Below are 16,198 nucleotides of genomic sequence, written 5' to 3'. Positions count from 1 at the left end.
GACATGAAATAGTGGAGAATGCTGTATAAGCAGCCTAATTAAAGTAGCAAGCAAAGTTACATGATTCATTGCAAAAAAGGCTTCTAAGAGTTTTAAGTAATACACACATAAAGGGCCCACTGAATACAATCAGTGAGTTAAAAGATTATTAGACTATTGTTCTAGAAACTTTGCATTGGTTGAGCTAATAGATTATTTAGTTACAGATAAAACAATGCAGTGGCGCACCGACGGGGGGGGGGGGGGATTCGGGTGTTGTAACCCCCCCCTGAGGCCGACTTAACTCCCCCCCCCCCCTTTTGTTTAACCCCTTTTCTTTCCTTACGCATTTGAGTGCTGCAACTAAGATGTAAAACGCGCAATCGTCTGCACACTCGCAAAAAGCGAATTTTTTTGACAATTTCCCCGTGAAGAAATCGAAATTAGTGCTGTTTAGATGGTATTGGCAAACTGTCAACCCCCCCCCCTGGCAGAGATCCTGGGTGCGCTACTGAAACAATGATTCGAGGCAGCTCAATCTTTCTAGAATTCAACTCATCTACAGTATACCAAGTAAACACAATACAAATCAAGCTGTGGCAGCAATTTCAGAGGCCATGCTTTGCTAAGCAGTGTTGTTTTCTTTCAGACATGGGCTCACATTTGGTGGTTGCCACACTCCCACAAATAATACTGACAGAGTGATGCAAAGAGGCAGCATGGTAGAGGTCTAAGAAAATTCCAGTAAGATCAGCCAAACTGCATATTTCTTCATGGTGAGGTGGAATGGAATTATAATACTCCTTTTCATTTATCAGTGGTCAATCATATACCAATTATAAATTTGACATTACATGCAATGGGAGTTTGTACTGCATCTTAACGAAAATGGCACTAATATTGCCCTATGTTTGTCATCTCACAAAAGCTCTGTTCTCAGCAAAAGTGTGGGGCCTTATTCGACACTGAAGCATTAATCTATCACTTTAGCTTAAATTAATATTTACCTGTGGCCATCAGGTTCAACAAAAATTTTTACATAGGCATGGCAGACAGAGAAAACAACATGCTGCAGATTACCGACATCGTAGGAATGAGCACATACTAGGGAAGGGGAATGTAAATATGCTGCCTTATGGAGCTTCGTTTCTTATAAGGTATGCTCAAAAAGGCAAACAATTTGGACCATAGTCTGATTCAAATGACGAGCAAAAGTTCAAAGGGTTTGCAGTTAGTACTAATAAAGAAACAGTCAGCAAGAAAAAGCACCATAGTGGAGAGCGCAATAGTATGAGATTTGGCCCTACGAACACTTTGTTTCGATGTTTTGCAAACAGTAGGCTTTTCTCATAGATTTAACTCAACCCTTTGGATCTGTTGTGTAGTAAATGGCTCACCTTGTATGTGCACCAGGCTGCAATGTCCACATCCCATTCGTTTAATTTGAGTTCCATGTTGCATACAGCATGAGCCATGTCCCAGAGGATGATGCAACCCTAGACAACAAGTGTAAATTAGGAAAAACTAAGAAGCCCATTGGGCCTAGGTGCTTCAGCTTAATTGTACTTGCAGATATGGATAAAAAGGGGGGGAGGGGGGGGGGAAGAGAAAAAGATACAAGGTAAAGGACTAGAGAAAGAGGAGAGGAAAGTTAGTAAAAATAGATATTGTAAAGAAAATCAGATATACTTAGTGAAAACAAAGGGACATGACTGTACATATTTAAGAGAACAAGTTAAGTGAATAAACACTCAGACAGAGAACCTTCCGCTTACATGAAACACACATGCACACAGAGAGACAGTATCGTGCATATGGGCACAGTTCTCAGTGCACAATTTGATGTTGGGCATGCACTGTCGCTCAACGCTGCTATGTGTAATGCCTCGTCCGCCTCGTCTATGAATTAAGTGGGCACCACGCTGGCATGAACTTTTTTTAAGGCGTTACCAATTTTTAAAAGAAAAATGTGATGAAACACATGTCATGATTGCTACAAAGAAAGAAGACATTGCTATTTTCTGGCTCCCCGATGTCTAATGCACTGCTATCTTTTTGCACACTGTAGGTTATCTTTTCAAAATATACATGCAAACCTCTGCAGCCAGGCAAAAAATAAGTGATGCACTGGACAAGTTATGTGACTAGTATAAAATTTTCTGCATTATGTTCTAGCTCAGTTGTATCTATAGTACTAATACTAATTAATGAAGTTCACCTTCCCAAATTTGGCCACATGCAGTTCCACAGCTAAAGTTAAGAACCTGAGTGCCTGCATTTTGTCTTCACTGCAATGTAGCCATAGCTGCTAGCAAATAAAACCGTGACCTTGTGCTCAGCAGAAAGTCAGCTGTCTAAAGCACTACTCATTATTAAACATCATACACTGAGCCATGTTCTCTGCAACTACACACACAATTAAAGTCCAAGTGTTTCTATGGTCAAGTGCATTACAGTGAAGGAACTATATAGAAAATCAAAAGCAGACATTTCCTGAAACATAATCAAGTTCAGGCTAGTTTCTATATTCAGCAAGTTCTGCCAGTTTGTCTCAGCCACACCAGTGCCAGGTTTATATGGCAAAATTAAGCAATATTGGCACAGCACCTGCCAAGTTTTGTGAGCTGCAAATACAACCTTGACAATTTAGAAAGCAGTTACAGCAAGCACTAGTTACATAGACTATGCATTCGTAATCCAGCAAAAGACGATGCAGGGGCAAACTAGTGGCCATCAAGGTTTTTGCATCAGGTAGCAGATCAATGCGTGCAGCTACTGACGTGGTTGATCTCCGCTACTAATAAGTAAAAGTTTGCTTTCTTATTGAGAGAAATCATGAGTTAAAGCAACATATTGGAGCAGTTTTTCACACATGAAGAAATGTAGTTGCTGAAGAGTTGTTTGCACTTAGTAATTGGATTCCAGGAAATCGGAGTGAGAATTTTGGATGAATTTGTAACATCTAGCCTATTCAAAATAGTGACACATTACATCACAGCATAGGTGTGCACTGCTAGTGATATGAAGGCAAATGCAAAGACGAAAAACTGCTACACAGGAAGCACTTCCTGGGTTATACGGTTAGTGTCTTTTTGTCTTCGTGTTCCTCTTCTAGTCGTGCTCGGTGTGCATCTAAGATGTTGTACCGTCAACTTACCCCATTCATGATTGTACTACATCGTACGGTGGCTTTCACACTATTTTGATTCAATAAGATATGTCTCCACTTGCTTTTACAATCTACATTGGCACTTTAGTGGATCATTTGCCACCTTTTAGACTATTTTCATAAGGGTAAGTGACATGCAGTGGCATGTGAACTGTTGTCTATACCTGCTGCAGTTTAGTTATCCAACGTACCTTTTTTCGTGCTGCATTTGTGATGCCAGGCACATCCAACACCTGCCCAGTGTAGTACTGGACTCCAGGAAGGAGCAAAAGAGCAATACTGTCGCCTTCCTTCTCGATAAGGTCGTAGATGTCCTCCTCTCTAAGTAGTTGTTCACCCTACATGAAAAGTGCAAAAATAAGGGTAGTAATCATGCGACATGGCACAAATTATTGTCTATAAAATTGAGGATACATTAAACTCCGCACAAGGGAATGAAATTGACCTTGGAAATTAAGATTTCAAGTCTCTCTTAGATTTCTGGTTGGTTTCGCCTTAACAGACCTCCACTGATCTTTATATACTGAATGTGCTTAGTTTCCTTTATGCGTTATGAATGTTCAAGTGGCATGATCAAGAATTACATTTTTAATAGGAGTTCAGTATTGTCCTAACTATCATCATTCTTGCTTTGCATCAAAACTTCTTGGCGCTAATGGGACGTGAAAGTAAAACCTAATCAAAACATAGGACGTAATGACCACGCACAAGGTGCCTTCTGTGTGCCTTCATTAAGTTCTTATTATGTAGAACTAACTTGCCCAAGAAAACTTTGTGGCAATTCATTGGGCACATGAATGAAGGGAAGATAACTCCCAAAGTAGCTCCGATTTCCACGACCTTCGACAGGCAAAACTTACGTTGCAGCTGAAGCTAGATATGGACACTGCATACCTGTCTTGGCTTTAGGATGAGAAGATTAGATGCAACATCAAGGCCATGGTGGGCTACTTGGGACTGCGCAGCATACTGTGAGTGTCATGAAGAGGACAAACGTAGAGGCACTGTCATAAACTTCTTTTTCTCAAAGTGCACAGTTCACAGTTTTACGATTTTGCTTACTGACCATGTCTGATGGAAAGGCATATGACTCGATGACCATCTTGCATCGTTTTCCTTGTGGCCTGTAGTATGTCATCTGAAAGAAGGGTTATATGTAATATCTTACTAACAACATCTGGTATAGACTATAACTGTGGGCTGAGACAGCATTAGCCAGATTTTGTAAACAAAAGAGACAATACAACTCCTAGAATCATTGGTGCTTCTAGCTGCAAACACAGGTGTAACAACTAACCAGTGGCAACTTGGTGCCACACATAATTCTTGTTACACTTCAATACAGTGCTTATAGTGTCTGAATTGGAGGAGTTTTTAAAAGAACAATATAATGGGTGAGTTGGTATTCAAATGGTTACATGGGTCTCCTTTTTGAATGAGAATACCCTGAAAGTTTGTTCAGCTTATCAGGAGTTCTGTTTAACAGAACTGATTGCCCAGGATACCACGTTATATAGAAGCAAATGGGCATTGTTTAGTAAAGTAGAAATGAAGAAATGACAAGCCCAAATAAGGAGTCCACAACTATGAATTTATTTAGAATTTCAAGAAAAATGCATAAACATTTAATTACTCAGTTGAAGTATGTCTCTTTTACAAAACTGACAACTGCATCTCTTGTCACAAAGAAAGACATCTGCTCAATGAATGTGAGGGTAGCTCAAGCCCCATGCTCAAGGAAAATTATTAATTACAAGTGACTTGCCTCATTATATGTTACATGCAGGAGTCCTGCAACTGATAATGCCCAATGCTTCCAAGTTAAAAGGACGCTTAAGCCCAAACCGCATTCACGCGATTTTGTGCGCGACAGCGACGAGCGACGGCTTCGAGCGACGAAACGGGCCGTCGCGCGAACAGATCGCTTGGTCTTTTCGCTCAATCGCTCGGTTCTAGAAATCTAGAATTCGTCGCTCGTCGCCCGGAAGTGCTATGAGCGACTAGCCAATAGCACGAAGCCGGAACTGGATATACATCAGTCAAGTACTACCGATTGTCGCACGGAACGAGCAAACGACTAGATTTTGATACGTGCAAGGATAATAACGTACTGCAAGACCTTTAGAAATATTTATGCTGCTCTTTACACTAAAACACATCAACTTAAATTAATAAAGCAAGCGTCACACCAGTTTCGGCGAGTATTTGCTGCCTTCATACCGGCAACACTGGGGAGACGTCGCTCAAAGTCGTCGCTCGTCTCGTCGCTTGCATGCGGTACGACTTGTAGGCGACGAGCGAACGCGACAGCCATCTCCATCGCGTCGCTTGTCGCTTGTCGCGCGCAAGATCGCGTGAATGCAATTTATACTTTAACATTAGCAAACAATACAAGGGATTGGATGCGGAAAATAACGGAGGACCCAGTGACAACTAAAAATGAAAGAGCATTGCACTAGTCACTATATCGGATGTTCTATTGTAGCAACTATAATAAGCTTACTCTAGGAACATCAGCCCTATGTGATCCAAGGACTTAATCGTGCAGAGGCTACCTTCCTATGCTGCATTAGAACTAGCTCCAGTTACACATAAGCATGCTTATTTAAGAGTGGATGTTCCACTTCCCCGCTTTGTGCATTATGTGCCTGAAATCAGGGATGTGGAACACTTCATCTGAATATGCCCACAATTTGATGCAGAAAGAAAGGTGTTGCTTCCCAACTTACAGAAGAGAGGTCTTTCACATGTGAACTTAGAAGACAGTGTTCTCCGAAGGGCCAACAATAATCATGAAGGGAGTTAAGTAACTGTTAATTGCTTTTCTTTGAGACAAAGGAGATGATCAACATTTGGTGATGCACCCTTGCCAACTTAAGAGATGCTCAAGTGGAACAACTGCCAGCCAAGCATGTTAGGCTAAACCTTCCTGCTCCAACCCACCACAAACAATTACAGTAGGAGAATACTGCTACAAAAACCCATGCACACTGTGCTTTATGCTCTTCTTTCATATTGATGCTCTCCGTCACACTCTTATATAAAGCAAATCAGAGAGAGAGAGCGAGGCTCTTTAGTGAAAACTGGAGATGCACGCCCTGGCAGCACGCCTAGCATGCTACTCCGGGTGAATGCGATGATAAATTAAAGGATACGCAAAGCAAGCATGAGGATAAGCGATGCAAAGCAACTGGTTCTTTAGTGTTCCGCGACTCTTTATTGCAGCATTATATAAGCAAGAGCATGAGAATTCATGTCACCTAATGAGCACAGAAGAAATGGCTCATGTTGGCCAGCTTTCCCTCCCCCCCTTTCTTCCTCCCTCTTTGTGCATATGGGAAAGTAAAGGTCCGTGGCACAAAAAAAAGGCAGGGGGAGGGGGTGACATTCAAAACAAATTTGAATGAAAAAAGAAATTGTGCTGATCTCACTGACATTCTGTTGAATGACATCTGAGATATCAGACAGTGGTCTTTAATGGTTATTTGCATGGAATAAAGCACTTCAAAAAAGTCAGTTTCGCCCGAAAGGCAAAGCATCGATTGCGATAGCAAATTAGTAGACAGCTATACGAAGTAAGGATAGTAGTTTTATCGTCCGTTTGAACTTGTAAATATCCACTTACTATATAAATTAACAAGCATGGTGTCACGCACACACGCACACACAAGCCAACATGAACACATCTCACTCGATGACCGAGTACACTGATCGCTGTCAAAACGCTGGAATGAGTAAGTACAGCAGCAGCAGCTAGCGAATTGACCTTCGTGCTACCTCTCGCTTCAACGCGAACTAAGCGGCAAGGACACAGCGCACACGAAGCTATCAGCACTCGGCGCACTCTGTCCCCATCGCAGATCGCTTTCAAGATAGGGCCCGGGCGGCTGCGCCAGTACACAGCCGTCGCCGGACAATGCGCCTGGAGTGTCCACATAATTGCTATCGGTGAAGGGGAACCGGGAAAATGGGGCAGTGGCAGAGACCATTGTTTGTTTCGCACAGAACATTGTTTGTGGCAAATCTGTCTTAAATTTCTGTTGTGACTGATCAGCATGATTTTTTATTATTTGTGGCAGGATCACTCACAATTTGTTTGAAGTTTTGTGCCTGTGCGAATTAGGAGATGCTTCATTTGAAAATGACTATCTAATCCAACAAAAAAAAAAAAGAGAAGTTGGACTGGTGACTGTCAAGCACCCGAAGTCTCCATGTTACAAAAATCTTTTGTGCAAAACATGTATCCTTTCAAGCATTTACTTACCATAAGCAAGTGCAAGTTTACAGTGAGACCATTCATGAAAACTATCTCATCCGGATCAGCCCCTATAAAGGAGACAAAGCCAGTTGTCAGACTCTTCGCAAGAATAAATGTGCAACCACTAAAGTGTGCCTCTTGGTGAAGTAATGACATACTGCCCACAATATTCACAAGCACAGCTCAAGAGCAAGTAGCACTTCAATTTTGGTTTAAAAAATGCTTGTGAGCATTATAATGTTATCTTCATTCAAAGAAATCACAAGTAAGCCAACTAAAACCCTTGTGTCATCTAGCCCTCTATAGGCCTGCTGTTATGCAAATACTATAATTAATATAGTATCTAAATGTTGCAATTTTCTAGGTATATATGCCAAAATTTAGTAATAGAGGACATTGTGTGCTAAGCAAAGGAAATCAGATGAGCATAGTGCTAAATTTCACAAGCGTATATGCCCACAATCCTTCTGCTTGAAATTTTGCTTGAAAGAAGGGTGATGTGTGACATGATGGTGACTATGGTCAGTGTCAGCAGTTGCAGAAATATGTGCCTAAGTGTAGTTGGTTGTGGCATTTTTTTCTTATTAAGTGGGGATGCCCTGAATTTTATTGCCACCAGTATCTAGGGGACTATACAATACCTGCCATTATCAAGCACCAAAACGAACTCTATAAACATGATGCAAGCTTTCAATTTTCAGCAGCTTCCTTGCTCGCACTACTGTTTTCTTTTTCCTAGCAATTTTTCATGGCTGCATTGTAAACTCCTACAGTGCATCAATGCAATGTACTTAAATTATGTTTAGTTACAATGATGTGCTTCTGTGACGAATATGCGCCTCAAAGCATTGAGTACTTGCGAACTCATTAGAAGTGGGTGAATATCATTTTTATTGTATACGAATAGTAAGCATTGGATATTGAATCGAATGCCGAATAATCAGACGCAAACACATATTTATAGCAGCAATATTTACCTTAAATACTTATGTACCATGCCTGTACTGACTTATACATGAAGGACAGCTGACCATATCAGAAACAAAGGATCAGTTTTAAACACAAGATCACCAATGTCATCAGAAAAACTGCATGAGTAGCCTTTCAAAACATTAGAGCCTGGTTGCAAACAAGCCCTGCAAGAAAAAGTGACTCGTGTATGACTAGCTTTCCAAAAAGACTATATAAATGGTTGCCAAAAAAGATTAAAAATTGCAGCACAATAAAGAAAAGTTACTGAAGGACTTGTCTACTGCAGACACAAGTAAAAAGGCCCATTGCAAGGAAAACACTGGTTGTATTGTAAAAGAAAAACTGCTACACAGACTTCCAAAAACACTACTAAATGACAGAGGGCAAGCAGAAATCGCAAGTTGTCATGTAGGCCTCCACCGCGAAACCGTAAACAAAGCTTGTATTGCCCATTTTATTACTGCATTTCTTTGAAAATTTTTATCATTGTCACACTTCTGATCATTAGCGATCCCTTGTTTAGCAGATGAAAAATGCCAACTAGGCTTAAACAGTCGTTTGTTGCAAAATATTTGGTTGGTTCTGAGTATTTTGAATATACTAAAATAGTTCATTTTTGAATAGGAATCGAATATTACACACTCACTATTCATATTCGTACTTGAACATCGAATATTCGCCCACCCCTAGAAATCATATTTGTTGCCTTGCAAAAGGTGTAGTCCTGGTCTCGTTATTACTGCTACTACTACTACTACTGCTACTAACAGCAACAACACACATGCGCACACGCACGTACACACACACACAAAAAAAGCTCTAAATGTATAATTGATTATGAATGCATTGTTGGACATTTGCGCTAAACAACATACCATAAATTTTACAATATGGAGCATAAAAAAGCCATGCGGACTGGCTACTATCTTTCAAGCATTGCACACAATGGATGACAGCATATGGCATTTCAACATTCAGGTAACATCCAAATGCAGCAAAAAAAAAAAAAAAATTGAAATTGCATACAGGTAAAATCTAGAAACACTAGCTCAGTATGTACCTCATGTCGTCTGTTCTCAGTATTCTTAAATAAACTTGTGCTTTCAATACACTGATCGACATGTTGCAGGTTTACGATTTTTTTTAAGAGGCCGGAAGAGGTCAAAACTGCACTTACAAAATGAGATCCCTTTTTGTGCAACCCGTTAGAAAAAAAGAAAACGTGCTGATTGAAAGCTATAGTACATGTTAAAATGGCATAGTCACATTCTTTGTTTATCATTAATTAATGAAGGCACGAAATGGATTCACACCAGTCCACATAATCTTGCTTTACTTCGCACCCATTAGGTGAAACATTTCTCTTCAATAAATAGACAGAGCATTTCAGGGAACATTGCAAGAATAATTATGATTAACGCATGACAATGAGGGAACTTCTGCACTGTTGCGTTGTCCTTTGTCCTGCTTATGCAATTAGTTAACAATAATGCAAAACACTTAAATATGTGCACTTTGAATATGTGCAATTAATTGACAGCATAGTTTCAAGTAGTCTTCACCTTGCACACCTACTTCTTGCACTTGCTCCACTTGAGTCATGCCGACAGCAGGCCTAAACTCGCAACTATATGTACTATACCCTAGCAGTAAAGGAAGAAAGGCCAAATAGATTTAACATTGGACCACATTGGCCTTAAATTGGACATATGTCCGATTACATCGGACATATATTCGACCAACACGGCCATACATTACAGAAATGTTAGTCCAACGTTGGCCCTAGTGCAATTTGGGCAGCTGAGAAAGCCAGTGTCTTTTTAACACAAGATGCATATATGTGCCACTCTACAAAACATGGCTAAATTGAAGCGTCAAATGGGACAAAGAAAGAATGCACGCAGGACAATCACCGAACTTCAACTTGAGTTCAAGTTGAAGTTCGGCAATTGTCCTCAGAGCATTCTTTCTTTGCCCCTCCTTAGACGCGCCAGTTTAACCATGTTTCATCAAGCCAGCAACCAACTAGCCCATCTAAGTCTGTAAAGTGCCACTTTACATTTAGCTGCTCAGGATCTTTTGGATGCACACTGTCCTCTGCTATGCTGAAAGAACCAATATCTGGTTGGGCAGTCACGATGAGCCAAAGATATGTTGCATTGCAACCATTATCATTGCTTTGGGCAAAGCTGCAAAGTCTACAGTTCAACGAATGCAGCCTCCAATTTAAATATATTGTCCAGTAGGTGAGCAACTACAAGTTATATCAACCAAAGGGAAAGTACTGTACAAAGTTAGGTCGCACCTACGATGTCTGCCATGAGCTTCCTCGGGTAGAGATCACACGTGGCTGCTGGCAGATACCCGTGCACATGGCACTCTGCACCACTGCAAAGGTTATTTTAGAAGTAGCAATTCTAAAACACTGAGAAATCAGAAAACATACAATGGCTAGGAATGCAGCCCGACCCATCATTGTTGCTTATGTCTGGCTTATACTACAATGTATATATATGCACTCAGTATAGCCCCTCCTGCTCTAAGAAGCTCTGGCAGTAAAAAGAAAGTTGTGTATGCAATAATCAACGTTTACATCACTTTTGGCCCTACAACACTGAAAGAAATGCTTCAAAGATCAAAGTCATTGTATAGGAGTGTATGGTTAAACAACCATTGCAAATGTTCAATTTAAAAATGTCCTCATAGCGAATAAACATGCTTAAAAATGTGCCCTTTACTGACTAGCCACACAGATGTATGCCTCATGCCCTGTTAGGTATATGTGCCTGCTTTTCTTCACTTTTTTAGGCTGTGTGTTACGCTCTTTAAACACTATGCAAGCTTGTAGAAGGGATACAAGTCAGTTTGGCTGACAAACCTGCACAAAATTACTGGTTTACAGAATATGCTACCAGCTTCACAGTAATCCCTCAGCCTTTATTCTTAGGTTTTTCTCTTCTTTTCTCAGCAAGGCAGCTCACAGAAGTGCTTTACAGTGTCTGATTTGATTGTTTTTTTTTTTGCCCTTTCAGTTGCCATATGACGATGCAGCTTATTTTTTAATGGTCTGACTAGTGCTGACAAGATAAAAATACCTTGAACATAGCGTTGAATGTAAACGTAACCCCCGGCTAGCCAGAAACAATATGTCACTTTAGAGATACAAACCATGGTACACTGATACCATATTACAATATACCGATACAATGAAGATTTGGCAAGAAAAGTTTGAAGTTTTGCTCTGTATCACTGCCGTTAATTAGTGTCCTTTCTTGCATCGGAAGGCCCTTAACTCAATAACAGCCAGCGCATCTACTTGCAACAAATATTTCAATTGTTTTCATGATATAATGCATCATTTGTAAAAGATCAATATTTGTAATCCATTCTTGAAATTCTTTTGGCAAAGTTCGTACTGTATTTACAGAAAATATAAATTTGGAGGCCTTAATAAGAACACTCGAACATTGATAAAGGTCCTACAATAAAATATTGCTTTAATTTTTTATTGTGATTGCATAGAAAGAACAGTATAATGCAATGTTGGAAGCTGCTAATTCAATGTAATTTGAACCTGCAATAAACCGCTGTTTTCTTTTTGTGAAAACCATTTTGGTGTTGCTGCAATATGCAGAATATCAGTTGCAAATTGTAACCACACCAATTTATGTAAATTGATATTCCCCACACAAGTCATTAATTGCCTTACCCACCCTGCAGGCAGGCAAGAAGCTGGTTCTTTGTAAGTTTGCTAATCTGGCAGCATTATGAAAGACATGTTACTGGGCAGGACAACATCATTGCACGATTCTTTCTGTAGCCGTTTCATTTGCTTAGAGCATGTACAATATGGTTGCATTCATATGAGCAAGTGAACAGCCAATTGACATGCAATTAAGGATGTATCACTTGCAGTACTGTGTATCTGAAGCTCAGTTTTTATTTTTTAAAGTGGTTGAGACACCAACAATTTGAGGCTATAAAAAGTCTGCTGCAGGCTTCCTCTGTATGCAAGGACACTCAACCTGAAGTGTTGGACACAGCAAATGTTTAAAAAATATTTTAATTCGATTCCAAAGAGTGCCTAAATGCTAGTTCTTGCGATCGAGACCCATTGCTAGCGCGATTGACACCGACGAAGTTTTAGTGACGTCATACCACATTAGAGTGATGTACAGTGACCCACAGCACCAGACAAGCCTAGAGAGCCTCGAGTGCAGTGAGTCACATTGGACACAGACGTAGAGTCTGAATGGGAGCTGCCGCATCTGGCCATGGCAACTGTCGGCGTGGTTTTGTTTGCCAACGCTGGTACAGAACGTGTGTGCGAGAGCAGACGATGCAGCAATGCGTGCGTTACAGTTTTGTGGGCCCACGTGACCAAGCTTCCTAGACAGTGACGTCACTGTCCTGCTCGGCGCCCAGAAACCGAAGCCGAAAATCGTTCACCTAAATAATGCCATATTAAATTATTTACCGAGAATATATGAATCTTCGAGCGTGTATCATGCTTCCTGGAGCAATAAGAAATGCTTGAAACAAAGAATGTGCAAGCCACAAATTTAATGTCTCAACCCCTTTATGCAGTGTTCATATGCTTTGCACATATATGTGACACTAATATTAAAAGGTTTGAAACAATCATTTAAGGTCCTTAAAGGTAATTTGCCAGAGCTTGTTGTCACAGCATAAACGGCAGGCACCTCACACACTGGCAAAATCCTGCTATTCAATAACTTACCTTTTTTTTGCGCCGCTTTATCCACTACAAATGAAACCGTAAAGAAGTTATGAGTGGTATAAGCAGAGTACAAGCAACTGACAACTCTCATGGCATTCTATTTGTTTGCCACAAATCTAAAAATATTAACATTCTTTGGTGGGAAAATCACCAATTACAACTCAAGGAGATATAACTTGTCCTTTTGTAACAAAAAGACATACACATAAGCACAATGTAAAAGAAGTAGTGCAGTCATCTGGCTATGCAACTGGGCACAGAGGGATGTATCTACACTCTAAAAATAGTTTACACCCTTTGGGTCGTATCTTGTCCCCAAGCAGTAATCGTCGTCTGTCTTGTCCGCATTTCCTTTCTTGAATGCTGCGACCCCGGTACTTCCTAGTCACGAATGGCTTGCACGTTATCAGCATGACACAGCATTCTCGGCAGGAAAGTAGCAAGCACTAGGTTTTCAAGAAAGGAAACGCAAGCAAGGCAGATGACGATTATTGTTTGGGGACAAGATATTAACCCAAAGGGTGTAAACTTTTTTTAGAGTGTAGGGGCTCCAGATTACCTTCTGGTGTTCATTTATATTGCACTCAAATTTCAGCAACTGGATGTTTTCACATTTTGCCCTGATTAAAATGTGGCCATCACAGTTGAGAACTGAATCGTCCAGATCAGTCCTGTGTCAGAGCACCAGCCTTACTACTATTTTTAATCGCCACAAGTGACACAAAGCACCAAAAATTGAAGAACGTGATAGTGTAGTTGACTGACATGATCACATGAGTGGCACATCAATCAGAGGGACATTTGGGCAGATAGACCATGCAAAAGAGTAAGAGAATGATATTGCAATAAACTTGCTCATACATGACCTCCTTAATTACCTTCCCAAAGTCCAAAGTCTTCCCCAGAAACACACATAAATATTCATTATTGATGGGTTTATTGCATTATCTATGTCTAAGTTCTAGTGTGGTTTCCATTTGTTATATGTGCTTAGGTATATTGTATTTTATATTGTATTGTAGATTCTATGCATTTTCCCCCTCTCCTGCCTGGGCCAATGATACCTGCAGTATTATATAATAAATAAATAAATAATAAATAAATAAAAATGAACTGTTGCTTACGTTTTACCCCAATTGTCAAGAACCTTCTGTACATGGCCATCAGCAGCTTTTGGCTTGAGACCTAATGAGTGGCCACACAGGTAGATGCATTCCTGTCCAGGCACCTTGATGAACTTTGGGTCAACTGCATTGCGCAAAAGTATATGCACCAGGGATTCGACAATCAAACCGATTATCGTCGCTTCCTATGCATGTAACTTGAAATCAAGGACTGAAGTCCAAACTTGTCATGGTCTGAGTTGCAAATAAATTCAGTAACTTCATTGAACCTGTGGGCCATACAATGTTGGTTACAGGCGTACATATAGTACACAGTATAGTATACAGTATATATAGTTGCTCACCCTCAACAGAAATTGCTTGAGATAAATTATGTAGGCAGTTGGTTTGCCTGTCATTGTGATAACAGATGCACATACTACTGACGCAGAAGACTTTACTGTACTTAAAGGTGCACTCAATACAAGATTTCAAAAGTGAAATGCTGGTCGCCTTTAATATTTACATGGTGTGCCTAATGTACAAGTTTACCTATGTAGCTCAATACCATATATGCAATCAACCAAGTACAATGGAAAAGAGAGGTTAGAACATTTAAATTTGATTTTAAAGAGTAGGCAGGCAGCAGACTTCAAAGAGCAGCATCGGACAACACAGACATCACCTGTTACAACCATGCTGAATTTAGTAGATATAGAAATGTATACCTCCTGACTATTGCTTCCATGAACATGCTGACCTTAAGGGATGCTAAAGAGAAACACTCAGTTCAGACTGACAAGCTATTCCTTAGAAACTCTTAATTCTTTATTTCATGCCAATACGCTGGTTATTAGTAGAGGGAATTAAGGTCAAAGGTCTATTTCTCGAATTTCGCGCTCGAATCCCTCGCGCCGTTACTGGTAGTGTGACGTCACGGATGTCAAAGTATTTTGACATCCGTATTCAGGTCATTGTGGCTGAGTAATAGTTCAGACTTCGCACTTTTAGAATAAAATGTCGTTCATCTTTACCGATAGAAAATTAGCTAGGCCCGAGCAGGTGCCGTCGAAATTCATGTCGTCACGGCGAGATGGCGCGGGAACTTCAAAGCGGCCTCGCCACCCACCTTTCGTTACGGCGGATACGTTGGCTCGCACGGAATGGTGGCTTTCTTGCTCTTGTGGAAGGGTAACCTAATACAAATAAAATCATTCTTTGTCTTTTCAGCGTCCCTTTTAGGTCACTCTCCTGCCCCCGGTTTTTCGAATTGTGCCGATAATCAATCCGTCCGCGATCGACGAGCTGGAGAAAAAGCCTATCTATTGCAGCGATCACAGCTAGAATGCTCGTTTCCGCGTGGCGCGCTTCGCAATGCTGTACCATGCAGACTTGCACTTCGATCGGCGTACCGCCGATATTTTTGGTGCGCTCAGGGGCAACGAATAACTCCATGAAAAACTACTAGTGCGTGCGCCCCGCTCATCGAGGATGTCCGGAGCGCATCAGTGCGGTTGATCGAAGGTTTATTTCGGCAGCAACGTGAACTCCATAAAGCAATGTTTATTTTTCCGGCAAGAGTCGCACGGAGCAAGAACGTTTAGAATTCGCTGTATTTGAACGTGTACAATACTCGGATACTCTGTTGTATGTTTTCTGCTTCTCAGCACAGCGTTTGCCCCCATGGTTTGGTTTACCTGCTCTGTCAAGACTGACTTCACAGAGTTGGCTGCCCAGACCAGTGTTGGTATCTGTCTAAATATATATATTTCATTTGCTTGAGCACAAATTGAACTACGTTGCACGTGAGGCACATATAGAAATCTGAAACGCGCGCACTTCTCTGACACCAGACAGGCGCGGTGCGCAGATCACGCGGTGACGACCGTGTCTTCATAGTATTACACCGATCGTAATATATTTGCTTCCTCCATGTATAATAGGCAACGATAACAGCTGAAACGAAAGCCCGCGCG

The 16,198-nt window shown here is 40.8% G+C and overlaps 1 protein-coding gene across 2 annotated transcripts in view; it reads right to left on the bottom strand.

Annotated features, from left to right (window-relative positions):
• The window catches only part of LOC119460623 (kynureninase-like), a 50,624-nt gene that overhangs the window by 6,384 nt on the left and 28,042 nt on the right, over nucleotides 1–16,198 (bottom strand). For both annotated transcript variants that reach the window (XM_049673105.1, XM_049673104.1), the window contains exons 3-9: nucleotides 14,244–14,367; nucleotides 10,684–10,766; nucleotides 7,413–7,474; nucleotides 4,215–4,286; nucleotides 4,043–4,117; nucleotides 3,340–3,486; nucleotides 1,377–1,475 (exon numbers count right to left, since the gene is read on the bottom strand). In XM_049673105.1, coding sequence (XP_049529062.1) covers nucleotides 1,377–1,475; nucleotides 3,340–3,486; nucleotides 4,043–4,117; nucleotides 4,215–4,286; nucleotides 7,413–7,474; nucleotides 10,684–10,766; nucleotides 14,244–14,367 — 662 coding nt within the window. The remainder of the gene's footprint in view (nucleotides 1–1,376; nucleotides 1,476–3,339; nucleotides 3,487–4,042; nucleotides 4,118–4,214; nucleotides 4,287–7,412; nucleotides 7,475–10,683; nucleotides 10,767–14,243; nucleotides 14,368–16,198) is intronic.

The sequence above is a fragment of the Dermacentor silvarum genome, chromosome 8, assembly GCF_013339745.2.
Source record: "Dermacentor silvarum isolate Dsil-2018 chromosome 8, BIME_Dsil_1.4, whole genome shotgun sequence".
NCBI lineage: Eukaryota > Metazoa > Arthropoda > Arachnida > Ixodida > Ixodidae > Dermacentor > Dermacentor silvarum.
This window is presented reverse-complemented; position numbering and strand designations above follow the sequence as displayed.